This window comes from Phaethon aethereus, assembly GCF_964289735.1.
Source record: "Phaethon aethereus genome assembly, chromosome: 10".
NCBI lineage: Eukaryota > Metazoa > Chordata > Aves > Phaethontiformes > Phaethontidae > Phaethon > Phaethon aethereus.
In genome coordinates, this window is record NC_138586.1 from 13,653,766 (window position 1) to 13,680,255 (window position 26,490).

The 26,490-nt window shown below is 57.4% G+C and overlaps 1 protein-coding gene across 2 annotated transcripts; it reads right to left on the reverse strand.

Moving 5' to 3' along the window:
• Positions 1-483: 483 nt before the first annotated feature.
• Positions 484-19,002, reverse strand: MPP1 (MAGUK p55 scaffold protein 1; the record flags this gene model as incomplete). 2 transcript variants are annotated; one of them, XM_082004336.1, is made up of 12 exons in its annotated part: positions 484-660; positions 2,525-2,599; positions 3,248-3,450; positions 3,918-3,998; positions 4,620-4,700; positions 5,596-5,702; positions 5,979-6,115; positions 9,582-9,650; positions 10,853-10,938; positions 11,966-12,044; positions 12,383-12,526; positions 18,901-19,002. In XM_082004336.1, 12 exons carry the CDS (start codon positions 19,000-19,002, stop codon positions 484-486), a joined length of 1,341 nt encoding a protein of 446 aa, XP_081860462.1. The 2 variants fall into 2 exon arrangements, with proteins under 2 accessions (XP_081860462.1, XP_081860461.1); XM_082004335.1 differs by having other exon boundaries at positions 5,979-6,175.
• Positions 19,003-26,490: the final 7,488 nt, after the last annotated feature.

Sequence of the window (26,490 nt, forward strand, 5' to 3'; positions counted from 1 at the left end):
TGAGCTGTGGGCTTCCTTGAAGCCTTGCAGACACCAGCCAGGCTTTCAAGGTGTTTGGGGTGCAGTGTGCACTCCTGCAATGGCAGGGAACATCTGCTTGGGAAGACCCTGCTCTACCATTTCCCTTGGGACCGATGCAGAGAAGGCTGGCTGGGTGCTACAGCAGGACTGTGCTTTTCCTTGCCCAGTGAGGTGGGGAGCTGTGCTCTGAGCTAGTGGGGTGCCCTGGGCTCTGCTGTAGCTGTTAACTTAGCACTGCCTTGCAGTGCCATAGCAGGCAGCCATCCCCTGGGCAGCCCCTGTCCTGCATTCCCTTGGGAGAGGAGAGCCAGACACCCTGTGTGCCTGTCAACCGAGACCATGTCCGTGGAGCAGCAGAGGAAGGGAGTTGTGCTGGGCTGTGTGTGGATCAAGGGAAGCTGAGGAGGTTTCTCCTCATGGCTGTAGGATGGTTGATGGGAAGCAGCTGGGATGGATGCCCTGTCAATAGACCCAGGACACAGGCACCCACTGTGGAGAGCTGCAGGCCTGCTCAAAGGCTTCCTGCAGCAGCTGGAGGCTTTCTTCCACCCCGTTGTTGACCACTGAGAGGTCAAAGTAGTGTGCGTATCGGCTCCGGATGCTCTCTGAATCCTTCTGCAGCTGCTGCAAAGCCTCTGACTGCAAGAAATGGAAGAGTGCTCAGGAGGCTGGGGAGGAGGGAAATTTCACAGCCTCCCCAACAGGCAAACTCCCTACCACCAAGACAACTCAAGTGACTGCTAAACTTACAGCACAGAGCATCCCTGCAGCTTGTCTGACAAGCTAGGAACTGTTGTGTCATCTCTGGGAACGTGTGTGTGAGTTTTGCTGGACTTCTATGCAATACTGGAGCATGTTTCCTGCTTGAGTGAGGCCAGACCTGCTTGGTCTTGTATTGATCTTAAAAATGTTTTGTGTCAGCTCCCTGGGAGGAGAAGGTTCACCGGGCAGCAGGCTGCTTGTTGCTACACTATACAATATAGCCAGCTCAAGGCTGAAGGCTGGTTTCAAGGTAGGATCCCTGCAAGATGGTCCCTTCCCAGTGGCTTTTGACCAAAGCAGCACTGGCTGGCAGAGTTGTACCAGCTTCACTCTACTGGTTTTGGGTGGGATAGTTACATTTTTTCACAGTAAAAGCAAAGCTGCCTGCGCCCTCCTGCTGGTGTGGTTAGTCTGCACAGCTCCCCAGCTACCCCAGGCATCCCAGGAGTCTGTCCCTGCAGGCAGCTGTGCCCTCAACAGTGAAGTCCAGAACGATTTCTACATGGCTCCCTAATGGAGCTTGAAATGCAGACTGCTCCCTGCTTCTGTGCCTGGGGGTGGGGATGAGCGTGGGGTGCTGTGCTCTGCTGTGTGTTGCCTGGCAGCTCTTGGAGGTGGAGAGGGGAGAGCACTGTGCAGTTTGCCTGGATGATGTGAGCTCTGCCGGGTCACATTTTGGCTCTGTCGCATCCTTTCTGGTAAGCGGTTACCTGAGCTGTGGCAGCTAGCTATATATAGTGCCTGCACCAGCGGGGCTGGCCCTGCCCACTGCGGCAGGAGTTAATTCCTGTCTGGAAGCAGCGGTGGGTGAAGAGCATGGAGGTGGGGGCAGCAGGCTGCCCACTGCCCTTTCTGCCCCGACACTTGCCTCCCCTTTTCTCCCCCCACTCTCTGCATATGGCTTTACAATCCTCTGCAAGTTAACATGACTCTAGTGTTATGTTACTCTAATGCTGCTGTTTGTGTCTAAATGCCTATGCAATGCTTGCTCCCAAGGCTGCATAAGATCCTCCCTGCAAACTATTTGTATCTTAAGCGTTATGAACCCCAAATTAATAGGTTGGGAGAGGTGGCCTTGGCTGGCCATGAGTCCGGGAGCACAGCTCTGTGGGTTCCCCTGTTCTCCCATCGCTTTCCGTCTCCCTGCAGAGGTTAGCCCTCAGGGGAGCTGGTCCCAGCTGCGGCAGGGCAGGGTAGGCAGCACTGCGCCCTGCGTCGGGGGCTTCCTGGGAAATGGCAGTGTATGGCTGCCAGCCTTGTGGTGCTTGGCACTGCGTGAGTTAACTGTGGCATAAGTGCTGCTTTTATCCTGATTTTGGAGGGATGAGCAACCTAATGAGGCAAAGAATGAAAGGAGCTGCTGTTTGTGTCGCATTTGCATAGCTGATGGCAGGATAAATGTTCCTGCTGCAGCTCTGCTGCAGCTGGAGATGGGCCTGGGTGCTGGGCTGTGTCCTGTGCTACATGTTAGTGGCTGATTATGCTGCAGGAATGATGGTTACTGTGGGGGTGTCTATCTGGGAGAGAGTCTACGGCTGCAGGAATCAGCAATTCCTGTTTCTTAGGTCTGGTCTGAGGAAGTTGCCCTGTTCTCCTGGACCACAAAAATCAGTGCAGACAGGAAAAGCTGCTGTGGAGCAGGAAGAGAGCCCTGGGCTGCTGCAGTGGGCTCCTTGTCCTCCTGCCAGAGGCCAGCAAGCCTGGCCAGAGGGGGACTCTGCCTCGGTGCCCTGCCACCCACCTGCTCTGCCTTGTCTGTTGGGGCAATGAAGACTATGAACGGGGAGAGCTCAGCTGTGCGGACGATCTTCAGGGTCTGTGGAGAGAGGGGTATAGTTACCAGAGTGTGGCCATTCCTCAGGGTGGGAGCAGTGGCTGGCTGCTGTCCACCACTACCCCATGCTGCACCCCTGCCAGGGTGTGATGGTGCCTGTGATGCAGCCGTGGGTAAAGGGGCCAGCCCTAGTCTGGGGCCATGGGCTCTCTGGGTGGTATCCTGAGCCGGGGGGTAGTTTGGTGATGTGGAGGCAGTTGGGTGAAGCTGGAGCAGGGGTCCCTGCATGGTTTCCCTTGCATCTCATGGGAGAGGACATAACAGCAGCCCCAGCCCTGCTTCTGGGCTGGTACTGGACACAAATGCCGCTTTCCAAAGCAGCATCCGCAGACTTGGTGTTGGAGATGGGAAAGGGTCCTTGTGTGAGGCCCATGCTATCCTGCACCCCGACTCCCACAGCAGCCTTGCTCTGGCCTTGCTGTCATAGCCAGGTGTGTCCTGTGATGGGGAATACCCTCACTGCACCCATGTCTTGGGAATGGAAATGCCACTCCAGCACTCCCTGGCTTTTTCCTTTGGGATGGGAGGGTGGGCCATGCACTGGGGAAGGCAGGGCCAGTCACAGCCAGCACACAGGTACCTCAATCTGTGGCAGCCCCTGTCCTGCTCACCCTTTCCCCAGCTCCCTACCTGGGGCTCAATGTCCAAAATAGCAACTTTGTCCTGTTGGTGAATCTTGTGCACTGTTTCAAACTTGGTGCCAAACATGTTTCCCTGGTAGCTTCCAAACTCCAGGAACTCGTTGGCTGAGATATCCCGGGTCATCTCCTCGGTGGAGACAAAGTAGTAGTCCTTCCCGTCCACCTCATTCTTCTTCTGGGGGCGTGTGGTGTCTGGGGAGGGAGGGATATGGTGAGTGTTGGTCCCCAGGACTGGGGAACAGAGTGGAGCAGGCAGCCTCTGCTCTGGGTGACCCGAGCATCTTGCCTTCCCTTTTTGAACATGGGGCTACGGCGTGCAGGACCTGTGTACCTCAAGACTAGGCTGTACTAATCCCCTTTCAACTCATCCCTGGTTGGGACAAGTAGGGAACTCAGCCAGCCGGAGGAGAGCCACTGGGATGTGAAGAGTGAGGTGTCTCTGCAATGTGGGTGGTAGCAGCCCTGCAGCCATCTGTGGGCAGGTTCAGCCTGTGGGACAGCAAGCAGGGGGACCCTGCAGTGCCCTCCACGGTGGCCTCTGACACTGGGGGCTGAGTGGCGCTGAAGGAACATCTCCCCACCTCCCATCTGCTGTCTGAAGGTCCTGGCTCAAGGAAACGTGCCCTATTCTGCGCTCTCCACCCTGGCTGGGTACTTACATGGAGGTGGGTACATGAACTTCTCTGGGTTGTTGCTGAGCAGAGCATTCTTGATGTGGCTACGGCCCACGCCGCTGGCCCCTGCAGAGGAGGAGGGATGGATAGATGCTGGAGCTGGGCTCAGAGAAGCCTGGGAGGAGATGCTAGGGCCACTCTGCAGCTCTGGGTCTGAGGAAAGGTGCAGAGCTCCTGCGACCTTACCCACAATCTGCTTTCTGAGCTGGTCTGTGGTGTGTTCCAGCTCTGGAAAAGGCTCTCCCTGCCCTGGGCACACTCGCCTCCAGCTCCATGTGGAGATGGGACCGATGCCTGCTGAACGGCCAGCACAGCTGGGCTGTGTGGACTGCCCATGTCCGTGGGGTCCACCAAGTGCTCGGCCCTCACAGTGTGGGAGTGCTTGCTTTGCTGCAACTGCACAGACCAGAGCTGCTTTTAATAGAAATTACCCATAAAGATACTTAGGAACTGGAAACTCCTGAATTAACTCTACCTCAACATTGCAGCGCAGGTGCCAGACCATGTACAATGCTGCATAGAGGAGGTCAGCCTGCTTGGTGACTGCTGCAGGCAGAAGAAATGCTCCCCAGAGCTTACTACGTTTTGAAGGGCAGCAGTGCCCCAGCCACTGCCCAGTCCTGGTTCTCCCTGGGACCCACCACACGCAGCCCCTGCGCTGCAGAGGATGCCTGGGGCAGGACCTACCGATGAGCACCAGGGTCTTCCTCTTGAAGGCAGGCAGCCTCACCACCTCCTCATACGAAACCACATCCAGCTGGTCAAAAACTAGGGTGGAGGAAAAACGAGACAGTGAGTGGTCAGAGCTGGCTTGGCTGCAGCAGCAGGACCACATGCGTGTCAGACCAAAGCCACATCCTTGGGCAAAATGGAAGGAGCCATCAGGACGGGGCTGGGAGCTCGTCCCTGTTTGGCTGCTCAGGGAAGAGGGCAGCAGCCTTCGGAGAGGGTGCTGGGGAGCTGGACCAGCAGCAGCCAAAGGAGAAGCCAGGGCTTCTCTTGCTCAGTAATTCTGCTCAGGACAGTAGGATCTGGGAGCTGGGTGGGGAGGCGGCAGGATGCTGCAGCTTGTTGCTGCAGGAGCTTTATTTATTTTGCTGATTTATGGCCTTGTTTGTTGCTGGTTGGAGCTGCAGGCTGGGCTAGGAGCCAGCATGTCCTCACGCACCTGCCTTTGCCGGCCCAGGGCATGCTTAGCATGAGGCTCCCTGCCCCACCAGGGACAGTGCTTGGCAGCTGTGGGGAACAGCTCAGGCTGCTCCCTAACTGCTGAGCAGCAATTAAGTCCACTGCATGCCCGGTGTTCAGCAGCCTGTGGGGTTGGAGGGCCCAGGAGCCTGACCTCCCAACCAGCTCAGGGCCAGGCGTGCCAGGGATTGTCGCTGCAGGAGAGCACGGGAGCTCGGTGCCGGGCTCCTGCGTGAGCCAGCCCTGGCCTCGTGCACTACAGAGCTGCATGGGGACGCAGCTGTGGCCACCTGAGAGGCATGAGAACTTTGGAGAAGGGACTCAAAAAAGCAAAAGAGTGTGGGGCATCCCCCAAGGTCCCACTGCCAATACAGCTGGGCCGTTTGGTCTGACTCCCACAGAGACCTGCCCCTGCCCAGAGGCAGAAGTGGTGGCCAGGGCTGGGGATGGACCCCATCACCCTGCTCACACTTACTTGAGCTGTGCTTCGCCAGGTATTTATCTTTGCACTTCTTCTTCTTCCCAAAGGGGCTACAGCTCGGGGATTCGCTCTGACTGGACTGGGTGACGCTCGCCACACGCCTGCCAAGAAAGGAGGACACCACCATGATCCAGCTGTCACCCCAAGCCCTGGGGGAGCAGCAGGATTGTCCCTCAGACATGCAAGGGCAAGAGAAGCAGAGTGGCTGCTGGGACAGGTAAAGGCTCACCCTGAGGCAGATGAAGGCAACGTTTGCCTTGTTTTCCCAGCCAGTGATGCTGGTGTTACCCAAAGTGGTCAGACTCCTGGTAGCACATGGTCACTCTTTACCCCTCCACTCCCAGATCCAGCCTTTCTGGACAAATCCAGGGACCTACCACTCCTGCAGCTCTGGAGAAGGGATGAGTCCTGCCGACTCGGTGCAGGAGCCCTCCACCCGGCCCTGCCACCAGTTGCTGTCGTCCTTGTTTATGATTTGAATCACGTCGCCAGTCTGAAACTTCAGCCCCGCTTCCTTGCAGGGGATCAGGTTGTCTTTTTTTGGGTCATAGTCAAACTGTGCCCTCATGAACATCTGCAAAAGAGAGTGAGCTGGAGTCAATATGGCCATGCAGGGTGGCTGAACTCAATTGTGTCCAGCTCCCAGCACCACACTGCACCCCCCAGCAGTGACTGCAGAGCCGGCTCCAGGCACAAGGTCCCTGCTCCAGGAGGGACCCCAGCCCCTGCTGCTCTCCAGGCCCCATGAAGCTGGGTGGGGAGAATGGAGATGCACAAAGCCTTGCGCGGGGAAAGCTCTTGGGCATGCAGCCGCAGTGAGATGCGCTGGTGGGTGGGGGAGGGAGGAGGACGGCATCTTGGCCCTACTGGGAGCAGTGAAATGGCTGCTGCCTCTCGGCAGGCCTGAACGCCTCGCAGCTAGTGCTTAAACCCCGACGTGTAGCTCCCCTGCACTACCCTGGGTGCTGCACAGTGCTGATGAGCCGAGCCAGCCAGCGAGGAGTCCCACCACCTGGACCAAATGGTGCAACAGCAACTGGGGTCTGCAATGGGGTGAGCAAAGAGGAGCCATCGCCACAATGCACCACATCCTGGGGACCCCAGGGAAGGCCACATCTCTGCAGCAGCCCCAACTGCTGTGCCCTGGCCTCTCCCCAGCACCAGGCACCCCCCTGCATGGCACAGGGCCTTTGGGGAGCCAAGGCTGCAGTGTTGTGTCCATCCCTGCCTGGGTCTGTCCTGCCCTCTTCAGCATCAGCTACTCTTGCAACATCATGTTCATCACAGCTGCAACTGGAATGAGCTGCTGCTGCTTCCCAGGCCACTGTGTCACCCTCCTGGGGCTGAGGAAGCCCTGGGGACCAGGAAGGCATGAGAAAGTGGCCTTTCCCTGTCCCTTCTGCTTGCTCAACTCTTTGGGAGACAGTCTACAGCACTTGTTCCCGCTGGGGCAACCCACCCTCTCAAGCCCCTCTGAAGCCAGCAGGCAGCCAGGTGCCCCTGGGCTCTTGCCAGCCCCGAGCATCTCTGCAAGGTCAGGAGAGAAACAGCATGTGGCTTTTGCACATGGACCTGTTTTCCAGGAAGGCTGTTTCCAGGAAGAACAGACCGTCAGAGAGCAACAGGATGGACGAGAGTCACCTATCCCCTGGAAGGAGGGCAGACCACGCATGTGCACCCAGCGTTTTCTGCATTCCCACTTGCTCTCAGTGCCTGAATTAATAGTTTCTCATCTAAAATGCTGCTGCAGCTGTAATTTGTCTCTGGCTGGCGCAGCCAGCAAGATCAGGACCAGGTCAGAACTAAAGTGGGGGCAGGGTATGGAGGATGGGGAGCAAAATGCAGGGTTTAGGGAACAAAGTAAGGCTGTGGCTAAGCACAAATCTTACACTGCCCTTCTTCCCCTCCTGGGTTTTTTTGTCCTGTGGGCCTGAGGCTGCTGGGAGCCCCCAGCCATCATGTGAAGCCCTCCAGGCTGTCCCACAAGTCATGGGTGGTCCATGTTGTTTGAGACTTCTGTGACCACTCAAAAGGGTGCTGGGCCCTGAGCCGGTGGCGTGCCTGGGGCTGCCCAGCAGTCATGCCCCTGGCAGGAGATCCTTCTACAGGGGAAGCAGCACTATCAGACCCAGCCTCATGCTTGCACTAATGCAGGCTTCCCCTGAGCACAACCTTGTCAAGTTATTTATCCCAGAAACGCAGCAAGTGGGCAAAGGGAATCATGTGGGTGATGCCTATGTCTTGTCCTCTGTTCCCACAGCCCTGGTACTCCAAGCAAGACAGAGCCAGGTCACTTTTGGAAAGACCCTCCCTTACACCAGTTAGGAGTTAGCATCAGACATTACCCACAGACAGCAAGCTATCTGCCTGCCTGCTGCCAGCCCCATCTCTGGGGCTGGAAGCCCAGCTACTGAGCAGGCTCCAGCATGAGAAGCCCCAGTCCTTAAAGTCAAAAGGCTGTGGATTGCACCTGGGAACAGGTTGGAGGTGACCTCGAGAGCCCCCAGTGCTCAGTGCTGCTTCTCATTAGGATACTCTCAAGCAGACCTGCTCCAAGAGACACTCAGTTGGCCTCAAAGTGGCTGGCTGCCAGGCTGCAAGGCAAGCCAGGGCAGGGGGGCATTGTGATGCCAGGATCTGCACTGTCTTGCCTGCCAGGCCCTGATATGAAGGTGATCATGGAGATCCAGGCATTGAAACAAAGTCAGAAGTTCAGAAGTCCACTCTCAGTGGTAGACTGCAACAAGCAGAGACACGGGCAGCCTGTGAACTGTGGTTCTGGGGAGCAGGCACCACCATGGCCCTGGACAAAGCAAGAGAGAGGACAACTGTTGCTGGGAAAGAGTTTGTCCTTGTGTCCTTCCTTGAGCCCATGGCCAGCACACAGCAACTGTGTTCTTTTTCCCAGAGGTAACTTTTCCCCTGGCCTGGCTGAGGGGAGCTGGCTGGGTCAGGCCAGGGAGGGCTGATGGACAGCAGGGAAGGGCAGGCATGGGCTCATGTTAAACAAACATGTGCGAGGCTGGTTGAGCTGGAATGGGACAGCATGGGCTGAGCAAGAAACAGAGACACTTTTCACTTGCCATCCTGTTCAGAAACTTCAGTTGCTCTGTGTAAGGAACAAGGGTGACATGGGCTCCCCCAGCCCATCCCAGCCCCACTCAGCCCCCACCCTCTTTTGGCTCCCCCTCCCACTCCTGCCTGTCCACAACAGGGGGGCTGCGCAGGGGTGGCTCCTGCACACAGAGGCAGGACAGCATCCCAGCCACCATGCACTGAATTCTTGGCAGAGGAGCCAGCCCTCCTCACTAACCCGAGAATCTATCTCGGCCACAGCAGGACTTCAAAGGCAAAGCCAGGCAGGGGTCACCCCCTGCCACAGCACGTCACCCCCACCCTGGCAGTGGCAGCAGGCGCAAGGAGCTGCCTTCCTCTCCCCCATCGCTTCCTTCCTCCCACTCACTGCACAGAAGCGTGCTGGCGGCATCCGGACCTACGTCACCCTCCTGTGGCTGACGCACCCGGCGTCAGTGACAGCAGGGAGCAGCGAGAGCCTGGGGCTGCACCTGGAGGTGCTGCTGTGGCCCTGTAACGGGGATGTGGCTCTAACAGCTGCAGCTCTGAAGGTGGCAGCAACCTCTCTAATGCTTCTTGGTGTGCACACACTGCTGCTTTCCCACCCCCAAATACTGCACACATGTATGATTGTGGCTCAGGCATCCTATGCCCACATTCCTATACACTGGGTACATGCATCCACAGAGGCCCAAAATCTGCTCGTTTGAAGGGACGTAAGCATCAGGACAGGTCTCTTCATCCTCCAGCAGCTCATGCAAGGTGTCAGGCCAGCCATACCCTTGTCCTTCCCCTGCCTCAGCAAAGCTCTCTCCCCAGCGCTGGTCCCTCATGGTTTGCTCTGGTCCCACCTGGCCCCACAGCCATGTCCTAGCACAGCCCACAGGTCTGGAGGCTGCACTTACCTGGAGAGCAGGGAGGCGGCTTTGTTGGTTGGGAATGACTTTTATTGAGACCATCCCCTTGGTTTCTTTCTAGTGAACAAAGGAAGGGGAGAAAGAAGAGTTGGAGGAGGTGATGCCTGGAGGCAGCCCGACAACAGCGACCTGTGCAGGGAGCTGCTGAGTGCCAGGATCTGCAAAGGCAAGGCTCCTGGGTGCTTCCAGCTATGCTGTGATGCTGGGGGATACCACAGCTTGGCTGGGAACAGCTCTGCTGGGGCTAGGCTAAGAGCCATAGCAGCATAGCTTTGCTATGCTTGTCCAACAGCTCCACAAAGGGCTGGCTGTGGGCGCTGCTAAGCATCACCAGAACGAACATGGAGATCTGTATCATCTCCAGCCTGGCTGCTCCAGTGAGGATCCTGGGAGGAGAGGCTGGTTCTGCCAGGTCCCCTCCATGCTGGCCTCTTGCTCCTGCCCTCCTGGTGATATTAGAGGCACAGCACTCCCATGCCTGCCACAGGCCAGATGCACTGTTGCCCCTTTGTGCTTCACAAGGCCTACATGGTACCATGGGGACAACTACGTCTGGAGGCTTGGAGGGTCCTCCTGGGCCAACCGCCCTTCTCGGGAGGCAGACAAAGCCAAGTTTCTCCTTGGTGCTGCTGTCTGGAGCGAGGACATCCCACCACCAGGCAGGAGAGGACCCTGGCACTGCAGCAGGGCCAGGCCTCCTGCTGCTGATGGGTGTCCTCAGCACCACTACCACCACCTCCCTCCAGCCAGATCCCACATGTTGGGCATGGATCAGGATGGCCTCAGTATGTGAACCCAAGTCAGGCCTGAGACCCTGTCCAAAGCTGTCTCTAGCAAGGGCCTGGCAGGATCACCATGACCTCAGCAGCAGGAAAATGGCACCAAGGTGACCTGCAGGAGCAGCTCAGGTCTGCAAGAGCAGCCAGCCCCTGGGCTGGAGTTGCACACCAGCCATGGCGAGCAGAGGCAGTTTCCAAGCCCCACACACATCAGTACATGTCAGGGACCCAGCCAACAGCCTTTGCTGTTGCTCTGGGGAGGCCAGAAACAAGCAGCAAGCCCAGACCACCAAGGCAGCATAAGGAGACCTGGCGCTTGGCTGTATTACAGTGGCCCTGGCTCCTGCCACATCAGCCTGCTGCAGGCAGCTGTGTGTCGGCTCTGCTATCTAGGAGGGGGTGAATGCTCAGCCAGCATGCACGTCTGCAGGCCAAAGGGGTCCTTCCTGGGGAACAGCCTTGCCAAACACAAATACCTACCAGCATCTTCTGCAGCTGGTCAACTGAGTGGTTGCTCACACTCTGCCCATTGATTTCTATGATTTCATCACCCACATGAAGGGAGCCTGCCAGCAATGGGAGAAACATGAAAATGCAGAACCAGACAAGAGCCATTTACCAAACCCAAACTACACAGTTGCACCAGCCTCCCAACCCCCTGGGTAAGCTGTGGCGAGGACACTGCGGTGGTTGCCTGGGCAATGCCTGTGGAGCCACACATCACCTAAGCACACGGGACTAAAGCACAAGGGGAATTAATTCTTCCCTCTCCTCTCAATACACATACTTCATTCAGTCTGAAGGTCATCAGGTTGCTTTCCACTGTGTGTCCTTCAGCGCTTTAAACTGGTCAAAGCACCTGTTTCAGAGTTATTCAAACGCAATCCCAAGTACCACGCCTGAAGCCAAATGACAGCTTCCTTACAGGGCCCTTAACAGAAGCATTCTTGACTTTGTGTTTTCAGTTTATATACTCAGCCAGATTACAGCCTCAGATACACTGCTATAAATAAGGCTCCAGTAGCATTATTGGAATGGCTCCTGGGTTATTTTGGCAGGGGTAAGCTCAGACTTCCCGCTTGGATGCAAGGCTGGAAAAAGGGGCCGCCTCTTCTAAGCGGAGAACATCTCATTTCCATGCCCCCTTGGCAGGACCCAAACCCAGGAAATAGCACCTATTTACTTCTTTCTGCACTTTCTTTTGCTCTGTAGAGCCAATCCACAGCAAACCTCTCCCACCTGTGCGCTTCAGGAATGAGAAGAGTTTCCCCTGCAGCCTCTGGTGTATGATCCATCTCTTATTACAGTGACCCCATCACAAGACGGAGACAGACTGTCTCCATTTCCTTTTTGGAAGAGCCGTTCCCCCAACCCTTCATTTCTCCCTAAAGCCTCCAGTGTATTAGCATGACAAATATGCAGAAACATCAGCAAGTCCTGAGTTCCTGACACATTCCTAGTGAAGGAACAGACACAGATGTCCATGTCACAGGGGAAAGCCAGCAGTGCTCAGTGGCTGCCTTATCTCAGCACAGAAAGAAACCAGCTGCAGACATGTAACCCCATACACTGCCTCTACGAGGTCCTCGTTACCTTGTCTGTGAATCATGCCACCATGGAAGATCCTGGCCACCATGCAGCTCTGCTTGTCGTTGAGCTTCAGCGTGATTCCCTGGAAGACAGGAAAATCCATGACTGCTCGCTGGAAGGGAGAGCTCCAGCGCTCTCAGCAAAGTCCTCTCTAGGCCCATGTCCACGGTGGGCTGTGTAGTGGCTGGGGGGGAAGCCCCCTGCTTGGCCAGCTCAGCCTGCTGCAGCTCCTCTTGGCACATGCGTCATCACCCTTTGACAGGGCTCATTCCGGGTCCCCAGGCAGGATCCGGCACCCTCTTCCTGTGGCCAAGGTCTCCAGCGATCTCCTGCTTCCCCTGAGCCCAGTCCATTGGCACGGCTCTACCTGCCCCTCCACCCCCGGGTGCCACCAGGATTTGGGATCTTGACAGTTCTCACCATGGGCTCCTCCGTGACCTTCTCGAACTGGACGAGGCGTATCTTCCGCATCTCGCGGCCATTGCTGTGGGAGGGGCTGCCCAGAGTCGCTGAGCCATTGGTATAAATGTCCTCAGTCATGGCGTTCAGGGACTGAGTGATGGCCTGTTGGGGCAAAACAAAGACTGGGGTTTAGGGATTCCACCTGAATGGGGTATGGGCATGCCGGCTTCCCACTGTGGGGCTGAGCTACTCCACTGTGTTAGGGTGCCTGGGGTGCAGGTGGGGCACAGGGGGAGGAAAGACCCGTGCGCTGGAGGAGAGGACAGTAATAGCAAGAAAAGAAAAAGAGCAAAAGAGCTTCACCCTTGAAGATATGGATGCGGGCTTGATCTGTAGTTTCCCCGCGTGGCAAACACAGAAGGTAAAAAAACTTTGGAAAAGCTACAGGTAGCAGAAGCCAAATGAGTCAATAGCTGATCATCTTCTACAGTAACGAGTCCCAAACACTACTTGTGTGTCGCAGCAGCACTTGGCCCGCAGCTGGCTTGTTGCAGAGCATAAAGCCCAGGACAGCTTCACCGAGTGAATGGAGCAGTTTGGGACTCACCCTTGAGAACTGGGGCCAGGCTCTGCTCTTGCTCAGTTTGCAAGTGCAACCTTTCCTCATCTGTGTCAATGGGCAAGTGACACGGTGCAGAGCCATGTCCACATCCAGGCACTGATGGCAACAAGCTCCCAAGCCAGCCAGAAAGTCCCTGTTCCCCTCTCCAGCTCCCAGCTACAGGCCAGTCCATGCTGGCTGGCACTGGGAAGCCACGCAGGAGCGTTCAGCCGCGGGGAAACCTCTGTTCTTCTTCTCCAGCAGGCGCTGGCACCAGGGCAGGTGGAGGGTGCATGGGCTCCCGAGCAGAGACTTCCAAACCCGCCTTGCCATGCAGCAGGGACGCTGCAAAGTCAGCTGCCACCTCCCAGTCTCAGAAAGCCTGGTGCCGTCCTGTTAAACCCCTCCGGCACACTGGGCAACTTCTCTGCGTAGTTCACAGACGCGCTGGCTTGGCCCCAAGTGCAGTGGACTTCCCTTGAGCCTCTCCCAAATCAGTGCTGGCCCAGCAAAACCCAGGCCAGCTTTGATCTGCAGCCCCTGCCTGCCTTGTAGGCACGCTCAAATCCCCACGCCACCCCACAAGGCAAAGCAAACCCTCCTGGCTGCCCCACCCCACATCAGGCTGCCAGCTTTGCTGCCCATTTTGTAGCTTGCACCCTCCCGCCCAGCAGCGCCAGGGTTGGAAGTCACAGCCAGCAAACCTGCAGGGACACCCAGCAAGGTCCTCGCCATCTTTAGCCCCGCATCAGCGACGTGTCCAACTAGGCAGAGCCAACACCTCTCCCTGCCGCACGCCAACTTGCCAACACCCGACCAAGTGCCGGGCCCCGGGACTCCGTGCCAACAGCTGGGGAAGCAGCAGCCTGGCCCTGCTACCCTGGCTTGCTCTCACCCACCACAGGCACCCGGCCTGGAGCAAAGAAGAGGCTGAAGACCCTTGCTGCCAAGGGGCAAGGTCAGCCAGGCCATGGGGACGTTTGTGTGGGTGCAACTGGCATGAAGAGCATTTGCTGGTGGGGTGCAGCCACAGCACTAAACCACAAAAAAATTAGCTTTGGTAGGGATGTGCTGGAGTGCTGCTGGGCTGAGACAGCAGCCCAGCCCTGTGCAATGACTGAAAGCAGGGAGGGAGCCGAAGGCAGGGGCAGCAGAGAGGCACTGGCAGAGGGGCACGGACCAGCATCGAGGCACAGGCACTGTCACAGCCTTGACAAAAGGGTGCTGGCCGGGCCAGGCTGGGGCAGGAAGGGTGCAGGGAGCCACGCAGCCCACGTTGCAGTGACAGGGAAGATGGTGTCATTAAGCCAATTACTTCTAAAAGAGTCAGCCAACCTACTCCTCAGAGGAAAAACACAACCACGTGGGCTCTGGCTGCCAATGGCTTAAACATTGAGGTGGTTTGAGTCACCATACTTATTTGGTCACACCTTGGGAATTTGTTATATGGTGCAATCCCCAGCTTCAAACCTCTAGGCTCAGCAGAGCTCGATGACCCAGGACACAGCACAGTCTGGTCCAGGGGCTGGGAGTTCCCGTCCCTGCCATCATCTCTGCCAGCTGAGCCTCCCAGCCCTGACCTTTGATTTTTGCTGAGAGCTGGAGAAAACACCCAGCCTTCGACGCTGACGCAGCACCAATGTCACCCTGGTGACTCCCTGAGAGCAAGCCTTGTCACCAGAGACCCACTGCTGTGCCTGGGGACAGCCACCAGTCACTTGACGGCAGCTCTGAACCCAGCAGGGCCCTCCGGCAACTCCTTCTGCCCCAAACAGAGCCACGCTGGGATGGCTTGGGCTTTTGCTGACCGCACTGGGCAGCCGGTGGATAGGGATGGGAAAACGCCTGGCTCACAAGGAGGACCAGGACCCACGTGGTGGCAGATTCTAGCCCCAGTGTTAGGCAACCTGAAGCTGGAGCTCTCGCACTCCTTGCACATGAGCCAGCCGGCCTGATCACCTACCTTGCACTCTCCTGGCAGCTGCCACGGTCTTGGCCAGCGCAGCCCGGCATAGTCTGTGACCTCAAGAGCCTTTCAAGTCATGCTGGCAGTGGGCCAGATCCTGCTACTTGTGAGCTGCTCTGCAGGAAACATCTGCGAGTGCTGCTAAGAGCCGGCTCCGAGGCCGCCAGCCATTGCCGGTTCTGCATGGCCCTGGGCTCGGTCACCACTGGGGCCAGCCTTGGGGCAGACATGGGGCGAGGCGGTTGGGGGGCTGAGCTGTGCAACAAGGGCTGCTGGGTGCTGGCCAGGGCTGAGCAGCCCCACGGGGGTTGGTCTGCACAGCCCAGCACACAGCAGCCCTGGGGGTGCCTTGCAGCTGGCTGGTGAGAATACAAATCCTCATGCATAAATCCTCCTCGAAGTGGCAATGCACAGAGGAGCCACCAGCTCCATGGGTCAAAAAGGTGCATCCCAAGTCCCTGCCTGCATTTTTCTCAAGACCCTGTATTTCTGCCCCATATTCTGTGGCGGAGGGAAGGGCACCAGCTCCCCAGGCAGTGTTTTGCCAACAGGGAATTTGGTGAGTGCGGAGCAAGCCTCAGCAAGGACCCGAGGGCTTGGCGTCCTGTCCCCTGGCTGGGTCAGCGTTGGCTGCTAGGGTTGCTCCTGCTGCTGCGCTGGCACAGCTGGGCTGCACGCCGCCGGGCAAATCAAGCATTAACTGAGCAGCTTGTTTGCAGGAGGTTGAAGCAGCACTCGGGGAAAGCATCACCGTAGTGTAATGGGCATGTTCAGTGTTTTGATTCCTGGGCTCTCCTTGCTGCTGTAACCAAGAGACTTCAGTATCAGACTTGGAAGCGCAGGTCTCCCTGGCAAGCACGTGGAGAATGGTCAGACGCTGCTGGCTTTACCAAGTGGGCCCCCAAAGTACAGCAGCTGGGATGCAGGAGGGAATCCTGGAGCTGGGATCCCCTGGGACTACCCTCCCGGCTGGCAGGCAGACACCTCCACTGCCCACAGTGAGCAACAAAATCCCAGCTCCCTCCAGGAATCATCACCCCTCACATTATAATCACCAAGGGTGTGTGCAGGGAGGCTGGGGCACTGTTTGGTGCAGAGATGTCCTGGCCCAGCAACCTCGCCTCCCCACTGTCGAGCAGTCACAGTCTCAGTACAGCTTAAAAAACACAGCAATGTGTAAAAAGAGAAAACTAGCAAAAAAAAAAAAATTGAGCCTGGGAGTTGCTTTCGGGGTGCTCCAGCAGGCTGGGGAGCAACAGCACGTGGACATTTAGAAATAATTCATCCCTGCCTTCTGCTGGGGGCTACTGCCTTCTCAGGTCTGCCAGCACAACTGCAGGAGCAATTTCACCCAAGACCCTTTCCAGCAATATGATCCAGGTTTTTTTTTTTTTAAAAAAAGCATTTAAACCAAACAGGATTACATTGCTGACACTAGGAAAAGGCTCAGCAACACCAACAGATCACAGTGGGAAGGGGAACAGAGAAATAGGAGGGATACAAGCGGTCGTGGAGGCCCAAAGATGTTGCTGGCTCTGCATGCCCTTGCACTGACTCCAGATCACGGAGTGCTGCAACGGAGAAGAGCCAGATTTTCATGGCAGCACAGACAGTTTTGTTGAGCCACCATCTCCCCACCAGGAAAGGCTTCCAGATGTGTTTGTGAAACTGGTCACCTCCAAGGAAGAGTCAGTAAAACCACAACACTGACAGAAGAAATCTTGAGGAGCTGCCCAGCCACTCCATCCCCACCTTCCAGAACAGGCCCTGCAAAACAGCTTTTCCCCTGCAGCTGTTGCAGACTGGAACATGGCAAAATGCATTTGAGATTAAAAGGTTGGAACCAGCCCTGCTCACTTCATTTTGGTCAAGCCCAGAAGTTTTGCTCAGCTTTTAACCACTAGTTTTGCCCGTGGTCATTTCAGGATTTGGTCCCTGGGGACTGTGGGCTCAGTCTGCTCTGCAGCTGGCACCAGCTGGATACTGGGAACCGCTGCCCACAAGGAAGCGCAGTGTCCCCTCTGCACCCTCAAGCGCAGCCCTCTCCAAAAGCTCCCTCCTTTTCTCCAACAGACTCCCAAAGGTCACATTCACTGCCTGTTTTACAGCTGGGGAACTGATACAGCTGATAAGGGGACATGCCCAAGGTCACCCTGCCAACCAGGTGCGCAGCTCAGAATAAAGCCCACACCTCTTTGGTAAATCTCTATTTGCCAGTTGGGAGATAAAGAAAAGATATGCAGGCACGTGGTGGGGCTCAAGGGAAGAGGGCAAGCGGCTTCCTCCACTTCAGCTTATGTCTGCCTTCTAGCAATGACATAGCTTCCACTCACCAAGGGTTTGCATTCCCTGCCACCACGGGAGGAACGCAGGATGGCACTTCCCACCACGCGGCTCTGCCAGAGGAAATGGGGAAGAGAAACCTCCCGACCACCCTGTTCGACTCTAACCAAGGAGCAGCCAGCCGGACCCAGCACCCCCCCCCCGAGAGCTGCTGCCAGGCAATGTCCCTACTGTCCCACAGAGGGGCCCACAGCCAGCGTGGGCCAGCACCATCTCTGCATGCATGCAACACGGGGATGAGTGACTGGCAAGCTCAGGACACATAACCCCGGATGGGTGCCAGTCCTACAGAGCTCCTCTTACAAGGCCCCGGGCAGATGCTGGTTCACCACCTTTCTCTTTCTCCCTACTGGAATAAATTATACTGTAACGCCAGGGAGCTGTAGGTCAGCTCCTACATTTTCCATGCCCCACTGCCATTAGCAATTTATCCTTGCTCTGCTTGGATCCTGCAGACCGAGGAATGGGAGAGCTCCTCTCAGCAGCTGCCTGATCTAGGCACTTTGCTTTAAAAGCCTTTTTTTTTTTTTTTAAAGCATTCTGCCAGGGTTGAGCCATAAAAAGCGCATGAACCAGTGGTGTGGGACATATCTGACGAGCCTCTTTTGGATGCTGTAGTGTCCAACAGGATGGGCCAAGGACAACACTTCAGGGAAATTTCCTCCCTGCTCTCAGAGGCACCCCAAAGCTGCAAGGAAACCTCAGCCCTGGCATGTTATGCCATGGCTCCATCAGGTACTCCTGTTCGAAGTTGAAAATCTCTCCTGGGAGAAAAGCACCAGCTGCTTAGCACCAGGAACTGTTAACCTTCTCCCGGTTGCACCCAAGCTACTCCAAATGACACCAGCTGCGGAAGGAGCCCTCCCAGCACAACCCAGACGACTGGTGCAGCCTGCTCTCCTTCCACCGCAGGAGGGGTGCGCGTGCCCCTCCGGCCCACTCCCTGCCCCCGGGTAGGTGCGAGAAGGGCTGGTTGCATCCCCTTTCTCTGGGGCTGAGACCCACCAGCACCCCTCCCGCCCATGCTGTGGACCTGCAGGTTGCTCAGCAGCTGAATCAGCTCATGTGACAGGCAGTTCCAGTTCAGACCAGCTACAACTTTGCAGCAAAACAAGCACAAGCTCCTCCGTGGCGGGATGCTGAAGCTTTCCTCCCCTCCACCCAGCTCCTTCTTCCCCGTCCAGCCATGCTGTGCCGGCCACGCTGGCTAAGCGTTCCCCCAAGGCGCCCCACGTCCCCCAGCAAGAAGCCCCGCTCCGGGGGTGCTGGGGACCTGCAGTACCACATACAGGGCACGTACCTGGATGCCCACCTCCTGCCCGCCGTGGGGTCTCTGCCTTAGGTGCCCCGCTCCCCGCTGCGTGTGCGGGAGGGACGGGATGGGGGGGGGGACACACACCCCAGGGGCTCCGTGCCGGGCCTGCGCTGGGCACAGGGTGCTGGGCTACGGGCCCGCGGGTCGGGGGGGGCCCAAGGGATGTGGGATGGAGGGGGCACCGCGGAGCTCGCTGCCCGGCTTCGGCAGGGGAATGGGGCCGGGAGGCACTGGCGCTGCCTGGGGATGCGGAGCCGCCGCGGGGGCGGATCGCGGCTGGAACGCGACGCTGCCCCCCAGCCGCCGCTCACCTCGGGCTTGGCCCGGTTCTGCAGGAGGTGCTCCAGGTAGAGGTCGGAGAGCGCCGTCCGCATGCTGCCGGCGCTGGCGCTGCGCCCCGACTTGAGGGTCATCCCGCCGCTCCGCCGCCGTGCCGCCGCCGCCGCCAGCAGCTGCAGCCGGTTCCGCTGGCTCCAGCAGAGCGGCTCAGCCCCGGCTCCGCTGCACGGCCACGGCCCCGACTCCAGCAGCACCGTAAACCGCCCACACTCTCAGCCCGTGTGGCGGCGGGGCAGGCCTGCGGGGGGAGGCCTGCGGGCGGGCGGAGCCAGGCGGCGGGGGAGGGCCGGGGCCGCCCCGCGGGCCGCGTCGCCGCACGGCTGCCGTTGGCCTGCGCACGGCCGGGGCGGGGCTGGCGAGCCTGGGCGCTCCGGGGACCCTGCTGGGGCGGGGCCTGGCTGCACCCCTCACACCAGCTCACACGGTTGCCGAAACCAGGGAGGAGGCTGGATCCGAGAAAAGCGTCGTCCCATGGCATTCAGGGCAGAGGCCCAGCACCGACACGGGGAGCACCTCGCCAGAGCAGCACTGGTGCATACCTGGCTCTCACAAGCCGACGGTCACCCCTGGGCGCCGCTAATGTGCAGAGCAGGCTGCGCGGGGCTCCGGAGTGCCTCCAAGCTGTGGAGACCCAGGGATTTCTCTGCGCGGTTCAGGGTCTTCCACCTCCTGCGACTCGCATGTGATGGCAAATCCCTGCCTTCGTGAGCTGTGCGTGGTGGGAAGGGCTGCTGTCAAACTTTTTGTGCTCTCACTATAAGTCTTACTGATGCCAGAGCCTCAGGTGAAGCCTGAGCTTTATTGGGCATGGGAAATTCTGGTGGAATCTTCTTTAACATAATCACTGAAATGATTTTTGATGCCATCCCCGAGATCTTGGAGGTCTTGAGGTTTTCTTGCACCAGACACCCACACTGCTGCCAGATGAGTTCCTCAGGTTGCCTCAGCCTAAAGTGACCCTAAGAAATACAAGGGAAAGAAGGGTGTAAATTCCTAGAGAAAGGAAACAGGAAAGCAGGGGAATAAGAGGAGGAGAAGAAAAGAAAGTCCACCTTGTTCTGACAGCAAGTTTTTTCTGCCTTGTGGGAATAAAACTGCTCCTGACTGGGCTATCAGAAAGCCCCGAGTGCTGAGGGACGTGGGGAAGAGGAGGTGTGGGAGCTGCAGGTGCTGATGCGACTGGCTCCAGCCGCTGCTCTAACACTGCCAGCAGGAAAGAGCACAGCTGGGCAGGGAGCAAGGAGAGAGCTCTGCTGCAGCAAGGCAGCCCAGCCCTGCCCCTCACAAGGTGGGTGCTCACAGGCAGGAAAGGAGCTGGGGGTCTGCCCCCAACACATCCCACAGGGGAATTCAGACAGTGACACCAGGAATGCACCATCTTTGTACACAGACGGAGCCAGAAAGCTTACTTCTTGAGCAGCAGCCCTGATCTGGAAGCGTGGGGAAAGTTCTGACACAAGCTTTTGCTCTGGGGCCCTTGTCTGCTTTTCTTAACTCACTATTACCTATAGCCTTGTAGACTGGGGACTAGCTTTCAGTCAGCATCCTCCCTTGTAAATCTTCTCCTGCTGCGTCTTACACAGGTGGCCAGAGGTGCACCTCCTCACTGTCACATCTTGCTCATGACAGTGCGGATTTCAGAGCTATGACCCAGACAGCACGACCCAGAGGAGCAAACCTGCCCCAGAGAAAGGGATGACCAGATGGTGGGTGATGCACACATGTACGCGAGGCAGCAGAGGAGCAGCAGGATCAGCACGGAGATGGGGAGGGTGTACAGGAGTGCCCGTGGGAAGTTCTCTTAGAGGTGAGACCACAAGTCACTCAGTCTGCCACCCAGCACCAGTGGGCGCCTGTGGAAGAGATGTGTCCTAGTGACTGCAAGGAAGTGATGGGAGAGGGATATGAGCCAGGGCCTGTGCTCCCAGGAGGTCTTTGTGGGACAGTCAGTGGTCAGGGCTGCTCGCCTCGGGGAGTTGGCTGGTGGCAGGCCCGGAGGTGTTCAATCCTGACTCAGATTTCACATCCCTCATGCTGCCAAAATGAATCCCTCTGATCCCAGAAGCTGTTAGAGTCTTGCAGCAAAACTCTCTACTGCGGAGAGCAGAGAGACACTAGAAACCCTCCTTTTTCTTGGATCTGAGTGTGCTTTGAGGCAGGGTCAGGCCTTCTTCCCGGTGTTGATGTGCCTCTCACTCCACACATGCCACTTCCCTCGCTCTGGGGCCACCATAAGGAACTTCAGCCCCAGGACAAAGCCAGTGCCCTCTCTGCAAACCAGCTTTACTTGTGCACACAGCAAGTGGAGGAGCGAGCCTGCTCGTGCACCCATGTACACAGAGGACGAGAGGGTCATTTGGGGCAGCACAAAGAGCGTTCCCTGGTCAGGGCTGTGGGGTGCCTTGTCTGCTGCAGGCTGAGGCCAACAGGGTGGACAGGGAGCCCCTAGATCACAAGGGGCAGTGTGCCCACCCCTCCAGCATTGAAAATCTTCATCCTTCCCAAGAAACTTCCTGGACTGAAGCTTCCCCCCTGGGCTGAAGGTCCTGCAGGGGTCTCCCAGCCAGGGGAGCCCAGGACTGTCCCGTAGAGCTAGCTGCCTACCACTTTCTGCTCCAACAGCAGATACATCAAGTGGATGGAGATTAAGAGGCAGAAACCCATGGCTCTGCCACTCAGAGGTGGTGGGAGTGGGCAGTCAGTGCAGCTCAGGGCAGGCTCTTCCCATCAATCCCTCTGCTGTGGTAGGCGTTGCACACTTACGTGGGATCACCCGGCTGGAGTCTTCTGCATCATCCAGGTGTAGTTCCAGATCCACTTCCTGCCCTATCCTCAGCCTCACACTGCCCTGCTGGGAGGTGGCCTTGGGCTTTGTTGAGGGAATTACACCACCTGCCAGGACTTGTGCCATCATCAACAGGGCTCGGCCCTAGGTTCCTGCTCGAAGAAGACGAGTCGCCAATCCACTGAGTAGACAAGTGGTTTATTTATCCGACATGCAAAGCAGATTGAGCTGGGTGCCTCCAAAGAGAGATCCCGAACAAAGAAATCCCTGGGCAATTATAGCCTTACAATCAAAGTTCCCCACCCCTCACATGACAGTTCTGACCAGTAGTAATATTAGGGTCTGGGGTCTCCCCGTTCTTCATTGGGTCCCTTCATTGTCTCTAGGCAGGCAGTTTCTCCTCTTATCTCCAAGACTGCTGCGTCAGCTGATGATGGTAGCAGCCTTCCCTGCTTCCTTATCTTCCAGCTTGAACCAGCTCTGGGGCCTTCTTTTACTTAACTAGGTAAAAGTTCAGCATATCTGGCTAAAAGCTGACAGCCTGTGGCCTAAGGCTTGAGCAAATTTCACTACTAATGCTAAGCAGGTTCTGTATAAGTAGTACACCAGATCGCACAACAGGCTTGCAGCGACAGCAGAAGATCAGGGCAGTCAGCACCAGGAGTAGAAGACAGACAGCTATGAGGGCCATGTGGGGCCCTGTGGCCCAGACTTCTCTGTGGGGTTCCCTGGAAAGCCTGTAAAATCAGATTAGGGTGAGAAAACAATGGACTACATTGAGGGCCTAGAAAAGTCCCGGGGTGCCTGACTGCATTCAGCACCAACAGACACAGCCACTAGGCTGGAGGACTCTGCTCGGACCATCATCTCCCCCAGCCCTGGACGGCTGACCAAGAAGGATCTACGGAGCACTTTGGAGCATCCTTACCCAGTGGCTGAGGCAGCCTGGGAGGAGAAGTGCCCATGGAGAGCAAGCCTCGCCTCTCCTGGAGAGAATGGGTTGGGGAGAAGTATGGACATACAGTGGGATCATGGGGCATGGCTTTGAAATGTGCTGCCCTGATCACATCCTGGAGGATGCCTTGGCTCCAGGCTCCTCTTACGCTCACGGGCTGGAAACAGGCTGGTAACAAGGTGGGGTAGGAGGCAAGAGATACGGAGAGCAGAGAGAAGCCCTGCAGTTCGCTGTGGAATACGTAGCAGGAGGGAGAAAGGTGACGAGAGACACCTGACAGACAGAAAAAGGGAAGTGTAAGTCTGTTCATTCCCTCCTGGTTACATACGGGGAAACCGAGGCGGAGGCGGCAGTGAGCAGCTTGGCCGTACCTCCCTGGCAGAGCTGGGAATTAAACTATGCTTCCCCGAGTCTGCTTCGCTCCCTGTTGGCCACGGTCCCTGCTCGGGTGCTCTCTTCATCAAGCTGCTGCCTGTTTCTGTTATGTTCTGGCAACTTGTTCCGAGAATGGTGCCCAGCTGCAATACCTGCATACATCCCCACGCCTGGCTCGGATGGGGGCTGCACACTGGGGGCTCTCTCCATCCAGCACGGGAGAAGCCGGATTCAGAAGCAGCCCTGGCCCATGGCTTATCTGACTGGGGCTCAGCACTGAAACACCTCGCACACCTTGGATCGCAAAATAACCCCTGCGTGGGCTGTGCTAGAAAAGGATGGCAGGGATGTGTAGATGTGATGCTTGGGGACATGGTTAGCGGTGGACTTGGCAGTGCTAGGCTAACGGTTGCACTTGGATCTTAAAGGCCTTTTCCAGCCTAAATGATTCTATGATGTGTTTTGTCTGGTGTGGAGACACCAGACAGCTGCGTGATCACTGGATCACCCCCCAGGCAATCCTAGGAGCTGAGCCATGAAAGAGATTAAGATCCCCAGTGTCTGGGTGGATCTGGCCAGGCAGCCTCCAGCGCAGCAGGGCTTCCCCTGGCTGAGAGGCAGAGAGCTTTGTGCTGGTCCAGCCCTTCACCTGCACAGAAACATCTGTGGCTTGGGGGAGGCTGTGATGCATCTCAGATCTGCGTCGTGCTGGGAGGAAACAGCATCTGGTCTCCATTTCCCACGAGATAAATGTCAAGAGACACTTCCAGTAACAGATGCCAGAGCTTGGCAAGCTCTGACACAGCTGCCTGCCTGCCTACAGCCCCTTCACTGCTTTCTGGGTGGCTGAAGAACGTCCTGGAGCTGCTCAGGGCTGGTTGGTGAAGGCTGCTTGGTCACCTGCAGAGATTTCAGCCCTGTTTCCTCTTTGAAAATGATGCAGAGAGGGCTTTGGTGCATAAAGCTTTTACTCTGATCTAACCCTGTGTCACTGGACACAACACAGCAGCCCATTTCTGGAGTCAGGATGAGCCTGAGCATCCACTGGTACAGGCAGGGACCAACTCCCTGCTTCACCAAGCAGAGCTGAGTACCAGCCCTGCATATAGGACAAGGCAGCCAGGACCATACGGAGCAGCCCATCCTGTGTGTCTTACTACACCTGCGTCTGAGCCAGATCCTGGGTGGACTTGCGATTCTCACCAATTTTGCATTGCCCAACCAATTGCAAACCCCTGCTATCAACCAATCTCCCTCAGCCCCTCACCCTGATGGGCATTTAAGCTTCAGCTGGTCAGGCCCAGGCTGGCCTGCAGTGGCAGCCACGGGCAGAGGTTGCAGAGGTCTGCCCTTGTCCAAGGCCATCAACATGGGGGACTAGGCCAGTTCCTCAGCATGAATGGCTCTCTGTCTATGGTCCAGCTGCTCTTTGGGGCTGAGCTGCTGCCTCTGCTCTTTCCTCTCTGCCATCAGGCTCTTCACCGTGCCTGGGATGCTCCTCTGCACTGGTGGCCTGGAGACTGCAGCACTGGCCACTGCACTCAGGAGAGATGCGGTTGCCTTGGAGCTGAGGAAGGTTGCCTTGAGAAGGGCCCAAGGTGGCAGGTTTTGTTCTCCCAGACTGAAGGCTACCCTGCCTCAGCAGGGGTGTTCCCCTTTGAGATGCTTAGGGCTCCAGCTCCTCTCTTCAGGCCAGCTCTTGCCAGGCAGCCTTTCCTCACATCTGTGCCTGGCTATTGTCAGAATGCAATTAAGCCAAAGGGCGACTGCATCTCCTGCTTGGGGCTGTAACACAATCACTGCCAGGGCCACAGCAAAGGCTCCTTGTAGAGCAATGTGGAACCAGGCAGCTGCATGAGGCTTTTTCAGCCCTGCTTCATCTGAGACACCAGCTTCTGCTCTCTGCTGGGTGTAGGTTCCCGGACAGGTCAGGCCACCAGCCTGACCTGCAGCACACATCCCTGCTTCCTCTGGACACAGGCTGTGGAGGGGAGCATCTGTGTGTACCACAGCCAGCCCAGTGCACCCGAGGGCAGCCGGGCACTGGGTGGCTCAGAGCAGCCAGTCCTCACACAACCACCCTGCCTCATGGTGGGGTCCTGGTGTCCCCACCACAGCCCTCCCCTGGTGCTGCCAGCAGAGCTCTCCTCAGAGGTGCCCCAGGCCACGTATCTTAGAGGTGTGAGCAGAGACTACCTGACCCCGGCAGGGCACCCTGGGAATTCCCAAGCCAATCTCTGGCTGTTGCTGGGCTGGTGCACCCACCCCGCCAACCCTACTGTGATGGCGGCCTGCACCTGGCTGACCCCCCGCCGGTTGTTAAAGCCCCTTCGTAACCCTGCTGCCCACCCCAGGCAGCTGCCAAAGGTGTTTGTGGGGCTGCCTGGTTCCCCCGCCACAGAGAGAGGACTCACAGTGCTGGGGATGGGTTGGCACAGGCTCTGATGAGCCAGCAGTGATGACAACGCTGCCACCACCGTGGAGGAGAAGCGTGCTGCTTGGCAGGCATGACCACACACCCGCCCCACAGCCAGCTGGCACTCCGGACCTTTGTGAGATGGCCATTGTTCCACATGGTCCCCACCCCATGAGAGACATGAGGGAGGAGGCAGTGTCACCCTGCTTGTTGCCATACCTGGAAGGGGAAACATCTACCCCTGTGTGGGGCAGGTGCCAGGGTGGGGAAGAGCCACCGGTGGCAGGAAGATGTCTCCGGTCCATGACACATATTGCTGGGGATCATGGCAAGGTGGCAGTTCATCCAGTCAACGTCCCACCTGGGAGCCACAGATGCCTACAGAACTCCTGTAGCGAGCAAGGAGGGCTTGCTTGAGGCAGCCACGGAAAGCAGGATGGTGGCACCCAGCCATGGCAGCAGGAGCGTTATGGGAAGGAGATGAAGGGAAGAGGAGGCCCAAAGCTCAGTGCTGAGTCAGGTTGAGCAAGCACTGCCTCCCTCAAGCCACTGATCCACACCGATTGTGCAATGGACGCTGGGGCCTGGAGCGGGGCCTCCTCCCCCAGCCCTTATCTTTGCTGCTTCCTCCTCCTCCAGGATTGTGCCCAGGCAGCAGGATCTTGTGCAAAACAAAGCTGAGAAGCTCTGGGGCTAATTAATTACTAGCTGCTGGTAATGCTGACTGAGCCCCGGGGACTCCAAGGCTGGAACAGAGGAGAAAGTGCAGAGAGATACTGGAAAATTACTGTTTAATTCTTCAGCGTTACACTGGAAAATTACTGTTTAATTCTTCAGCATTACATCTGACTATATGGCATCTGGTAGATGAGGGACAGGAAGAGGCTGATATAACGAGCCATGCACTGCAGCAGCTCTGCAGGCCTTCTCCTCCCCAGCAGCAGGGGCAGCCAGGGCCCTGGAGGGCTGTTCAGTGTCCAACTGGATGCGGGTCCTCAGGCCAGCACTGCCCATGCCTGGCCCCGCGGCCA